Source organism: Odontesthes bonariensis, chromosome 23, assembly GCF_027942865.1.
Source record: "Odontesthes bonariensis isolate fOdoBon6 chromosome 23, fOdoBon6.hap1, whole genome shotgun sequence".
Lineage (NCBI taxonomy): Eukaryota > Metazoa > Chordata > Actinopteri > Atheriniformes > Atherinopsidae > Odontesthes > Odontesthes bonariensis.
In genome coordinates, this window is record NC_134528.1 from 10,930,827 (window position 1) to 10,936,887 (window position 6,061).

Sequence of the window (6,061 nt, forward strand, 5' to 3'; positions counted from 1 at the left end):
ACCTTCTTATTTCTTCCTGTTTTCACGATGGTTAGCTTCTGTTTAGCTGTAAACTGCAAACATATGATATGAATGGAGAAAGTGTTGGATCCTGCAGTTAGAGGGCGTTTTTTTAAAAGGGAGAAATACTGATAAGATTATAACTGTTGTCGAAGTCTAGAGCTTCTAAGAAAACCCTAACACAGAGGCCCAAATATACAGGTTTTAAACTGAAGATGGAACATTTGAGGAAAGTTTAGCATCTGGAGTCCAGTTACTGAATACTGTTGAGATATCTGATTTGTTGGCCAACATGATTAAGAAATGACAGATGTTCCTTCATGTGATCTCACCAGAATCCAGCTGTTTCTTTTAGAGTTAGAAGATCAAACCTGGGAGCTCGTGGATCCAGAGTTGCTTTATTCCAGCACTCATTGATTTCTAAAGCTGAATTAGAGAATTCAAGATAATATTTATAGACAGAAAGTTAAGAACAGTTTGACTTCCTCTGTTGCACTTTCTTTTGTTTACTTGTCTATCTTTCTAAAAATTGAACTTTTGACTCTGTATGAGCTCTGTTGTCTATTTTTCAGTGAATTTCACTCATTCTTATTTATTTATATCCCGTTTTTTTCTACAGCTTTTCCTTATTTTAACTGCTGTCTTTGCACTTTATACTTTCTTTCCTGTGAGCTGCCTCAGCAACTGAATTTCCACACTGTGGGATCTAATCTAATCATTCAGTGGTTATACTTAACAATCTAACACTAACAACCGAACAACTTCTTGATTTTTTTCTTAAAACTAAAATGCAATTAGCAGGTACATCACAGCTGGAGCCAAAACTTTATCCAGTTTCTTCATGATTAATGATAAATACTGTTGGAAATATTCCCTTTACTTGCTGATTTAAAGGCTGGAAAATAGAATAAATTCTGTGTGTATTCAGCAGGTTGTAATGTGTTAATTCCTCACTCAGTGGGGTTACTTGGCACTGAAAGAATCGGATTATTGGCTAAATTACAATAAGATTGAGTTATTAAGTTCATGTAAACACTTTAATCTGACAAGAAATTGGATCGGATCGGATTAAGACCCCGAGATAACTGGGTTGAAAGTCACTCTAAACCTGCTTGTAAATGCTGAAGCACGTGGTGAATCAGACTTTGCGTTCTGCGCATGCTCCAGATGTTTTCCCGGGGTCGTGACCCGGAAGTCGAAGGAGACGATATTACTGTTGTCGTCGCCGTCAGAAAGAAACAAACAACGCGATGGAGAATGCTCCGTTGGGCATCGAGTTTGTGCAACAAGCAGCTCATCACAGACCAAATGTAGAGGGACGTAGCTTCATCTCGCTCTGCGTTCTCCATCTTTCTCCAATGCCTGAGTTTGTTGTTGTTGTTGGTGGTGCAGAGGTCAACAGGAAGTGGCTCTATTAGCAATAGTTGGAATGGGTACAGCGCCACCTATCATACTGGGGTATGACACGCTTTGTGCCTCTGATTCGATTCATTCACCGCCATATATCCAAGGATAATTACCCTTGATCAACTCATTCTTATTGTAATTTAGCCAATAATCCGATCCTTTCCGTGCCATGTGACCCTACTAAGTGAGACAGCTGGTCATGTCTGCTCTCCGTTTGTTCCTCAGTGAGTACAGTGTTCCTTTAGAGAGGGTATCAGAGACCCAGCTGATGCTTTGCGACCCCGAGCGAGAGCTGCTGCCGCTCGTTTTAGCAAACTGCAACTACACGCTGCAGAAAGGCGGGGAGACGGACAGCAGCCACGACCTGCCGGGCATCCAGACTCAGCTGGCTCGTCGCTTCCTGGCTGGAAAACCACTCATCCAGGCGGTAAAAGTCCAACCTAGTCACACAGCTGCATGCAGACGTCATGCACCAGTAAACATGAGGCTGACCTGCAGCTCTTCTAACACAGGACACATCGAGGTACCTGAACCGACGCCTGCAGGATTTCTCTGTGATTCTAACCGAAGTCAGAGGAAAGATCCGTCAGGTAAGATCTTTCCACTCCTCTCTGACCTTCAGCGTTTTACGGGCTCTCATCTGGAACTGACTAATGCCAGCTGAGGAATGTTCACACTGGTTTCCCCTGTTGGATTTTTGGGAGGCCACACTGTTAGAGGTCACATTCCTTCCATCTGCTGCTCTCCTCTGGCCTGCTGACAGTCTGTGTTGGTGTTGCAGGAAGCGTTGAAGGGCTCGGTGAGCAGCGCCATGAGAACTGTGCTGCGCTCTTACACCGACGTCTGTGACGCCGTGTTTGTGGTGGAAATCGGCCTTCGTTTCCTCGGGAAGACGGGTGGAGATCCCCAGGGTCAGCTTTTGTCTTACCTTACTGATTCGCTGCAGATGGGCCCACAGATTTCCAGCACCGTAGCCAAGGTATAAACCCCCAGAGCCACAGCTATGTCCGTTACAACATGACATGCAAAGAATGTTGATCTCATTTTGTGAGCAATCTACTGCTGCAATACACTGTTTTTACATTTATTAAACTATTATGAGCTCAAAAGCACCAATTCAGTGTCAGAGTGGCGAGGAGACGTGTGGTTTCCGTCCTTTGAACAGAATATGTGATCACACTGAGGACTGCTGCTGGTGTGAGCCGGTTCTAAAGCCGTCAAAATGAAATCTAACCAGTTCAAGATGAGGAACTGGCTCCAAACCAGCAGCGGAAAAATGAATCTAGATGTCTTTACAGAGTCATTCTTTTCCTTCCAGGAGTTTTCCAGACAGCCCCGGTCAGAATGCACTCTGTAAAATGTAACAGGCTGTTGGCAGACGCATGATACTTACAGGAATTTGCAATTCATCACAGTGGGTGGGGTTGAAGACTGTTGTCAAGTAAATGGGTTTCATACAAGAAACACGTGTGCGGTTTTCTTGAACTGAAAGAAAACTGAAGCTTTGGAGTGATTATTTTTTACTCTGGTGACATTCTAATAAATGGAGAGAAAGCCCAACTTAAAGACTGAGGAGATGTTGATAATTCAGACAATAATCAACTGTTTTCACTCATCAGACTAGAAGATTTTTATTCAAGTTGGTGTTAAGAGAGCTTTGGGAATGTAAACTACAATATACAAGTATTTATCCAGCCCTTATTTCTTTCTGTTTCCTTCCAAGCAGCCAGACCTTTCTCCAGCTTTCTGAAGGGCTTTCAGAGTTTTTCTTTGGACATTTTCTGCTTTTTCACTCATTATCAGTCCTTGTACCTGAACATCTTCAGAGGAATGTGTTTTTTCTTTGTTAAGCCACTTAACTCTGACCTGTGATTCATTCAGGCATAAAAAAGGCTCCCAACTCAAGGGATGAACCAGTGTTGTGTCCACACAGAACAGACAACTTGGCGAAGAAGCCATTTTAAACCGGATCTTTAGGCACTTTGTTCCCAGCAGCCTGTCACAGAGACACATCATTTGTTCCCATTTCTTTAGCTGCATGTGTGAAAAACAGCAAAGATAACACAGTCTGACAGACAGAAAACAGGATTTCTGCAGCAACAAGGTGATTCCCAAAGAGCTGTTAGCTGAAAACTTGGCATATCTCAGCATGGTGTGCAGTGTGTCCTTAAAACATTTGAGGAAACTGGACAAGTGGAGGACAAAAGAAGAAGTGTCAGGCCTAAAGAACTATCTACAGCAGATGAACAGGATCTGAAAGTGAGAGGAAAAACTCCAGCAAAGACCTGACACAGGAGCTGAGAGATGCATCTGGACCTTCAGCTGATCCATCTGCTGTTGGCCCAAGCCTCATCAGAAATGGGCTCCATGGAAGGGTGGCTGTCAGGAAGCCGTTCTTAAGGAAGGGAAACAGGGAGAAAAGGCTGAGCTGTGCCAAAGGACACAAGAAGTGGGCTGAAAATCAGTGGCAGCAGGTCTGATGGAGGGATGAATCCTCCCCAGAGCCCGGAGCTCAACATTACTGAAGCAGTGTGGGATCATGTTGGCAGAGAACGGAACAAAAGGCAGCCCACATCCAAAGAAGAGCTTTGGGATGTCCTTCAAGAAGCCTGGAGAACTATTCCTGAAGACTCCTTAAAGAAAGGACAGAAAGCTGGTCTGAGAGGGTTCAGGCTGTGTTGGAGGAGAAAGGAGCTCAGAGCAGATATTCACTTTAAATCTCCTTAGGATTCTACTTTTTTATTTTATTTAATATTTCTATTTCTATTTCTTATGTTTCACATGTTTCAATAAACCACTGCATCTATTTCCTGTTTTACTGGAAATAGATAAAGAAATCAGGGATGGCTCAAGACTTTTGTACCGTACTATACAACAGCTATATAAAATAAAATGGAATTAAATGCCCTTATATTTAACCTGATTATTATATAAGAATAATGTAATGACTGAGCTGACGTATTTCCGGCTGCACATGCAGGTTTCAGAAGTTTACATTCACACAGTGAAAATAAAAACAAGAATATAACAGTATTTATGTCACGCTTTAAAGTTTCCCTTAAACATGTTCCGAATAAAACACACTTGTACAGGATTTTTCTGAACAAAGCTGTCTTTTTTTATTTTAGGGTCTTGGGGAAAGCAGGCTGGAGAACAGCATCTTCACCTGGCAGCTCCTGACATGTTGGAAATCTGAGCTCATGCTGAACAGGAAGCAAGTATGTATGAATAAAATCTGAAAAATGTACTGGATGTAGGTGGGATATATGTGCAGCAGGATAACCGTCAATGTCCTTTAAATACTCACAGTTCCTCTTGAAAGACGAACTTTACCTCTGGTGACCACATAAATTGATTAGAGTCAGTACTTTTAGTTGGGACCCCTGCTGGCTGCCACTGACCCCAAACCACCCCACAAAGAGTGAAATTTCACTGGCTGTAATGCGTGAAAGTGTGCCATCTGACACTTCAGGCGCCCGGGGTTTGACCTCAGTAAAAACCCAGGAATTCTTTCCACATTCAGGCCGCAGATATGAAGCATTTTTTCTGGGACAAACACTGGAAAAAAAAATGAGGTTTGAGAAGTGTAACGTCCACAACCTGCATGAACTCTGACTCTGCTGAATTCATGTCGTTGTTTCAGGACCCGTTTCACAAGCTCCCGTCTGAGTTCCAGCAGAAGCTGTCGGCAGAGGACAGGAGAGGCCTGAAAGCTTTCCTCGCTGTCACAGATGTTGAGACTTTTGCTCTGGAGCTGCACGAAATTCTGCTGCTGAAGACCAGCAACGCCGTTCCCGATCAGGATTACCAGCCACACTGGGAGTAAGCACGAGCCATTTGCATTCACTCATCTGTTATTACAACTACTTTGCCATTTGTGGGTTTGCTTTTGGTCGGTGGTAACCCACCAAATGGTCAAACATTTAGAGACCTTTTCTCCCCAGTTTGGCCAGAGGGTGTTTTTAGAAAAGTGTGCCTATTGTCAGTTCAAAGATGACCACCCTCGTCTAAAGGAATCCATTGATTCCTGACAGCTTTAATCAGAGCAAAGTGTGGAGGTCTCAGCTGGGGCCCTCTGGGATTTGGAGCCTTTTGACTTCCAGGATCAGAGCATGACCCTTCCAGGCAGCCATCTGTCAGGGAAAAGCAGCTTAAGTTGTATCCCCTCAGCCACAGGTCATTCCTATGGAAGCAGCAACCGGGCACGGGCTCAATAGGAATGCTTGGGGTGAAAACAATGGATGTAGAGCTAACAGTTGTTTTCTCCATATCTTCCCTCCCTGCTGTGTGCAGCATCAGATCCACCTTAGAGGGCCATTTGGAGCAGAAGGATCTTCCACCTCTGCTGGAGCTCGAGGCTTTACCAGAGGAGATCACGCTGGGGCAAGGAGCTGATGTGTGGAAGGCAGCTGCAGAGTTCAAAAGAAGATAAAATGTCTGGATTTGGCTCTCATTAATTATATCATTCCAAATGAATAGATTCTGATTTAATGGGTGTAAATATTTAAAGAAAATCATTGTTTGAGATGTATTTGAGCAATTATGTTGCTGTTCTTTGTGTCATAAATAAATTAATGAACTAAAGTATTGTTTTCTGTGGGTTTCCAAACACTCTAAACTTGAAGAAATGTCAGTTTGCCATTACGCCTCTTTT

The 6,061-nt window shown here is 43.3% G+C and overlaps 1 protein-coding gene across 2 annotated transcripts in view; it reads left to right on the forward strand.

The window, feature by feature from the left end:
• The window catches only part of rnf213b (ring finger protein 213b), a 65,088-nt gene extending 59,097 nt beyond the window's left edge, over window positions 1–5,991 (forward strand). For both annotated transcript variants that reach the window (XM_075458290.1, XM_075458289.1), the window contains 6 exons: window positions 1,633–1,834; window positions 1,920–1,997; window positions 2,189–2,386; window positions 4,536–4,625; window positions 5,051–5,229; window positions 5,701–5,991. In XM_075458290.1, the coding sequence (XP_075314405.1) occupies window positions 1,633–1,834; window positions 1,920–1,997; window positions 2,189–2,386; window positions 4,536–4,625; window positions 5,051–5,229; window positions 5,701–5,839 (886 nt within the window). In that variant the 3' untranslated portion in view covers window positions 5,840–5,991. The remainder of the gene's footprint in view (window positions 1–1,632; window positions 1,835–1,919; window positions 1,998–2,188; window positions 2,387–4,535; window positions 4,626–5,050; window positions 5,230–5,700) is intronic.
• Window positions 5,992–6,061: the final 70 nt, after the last annotated feature.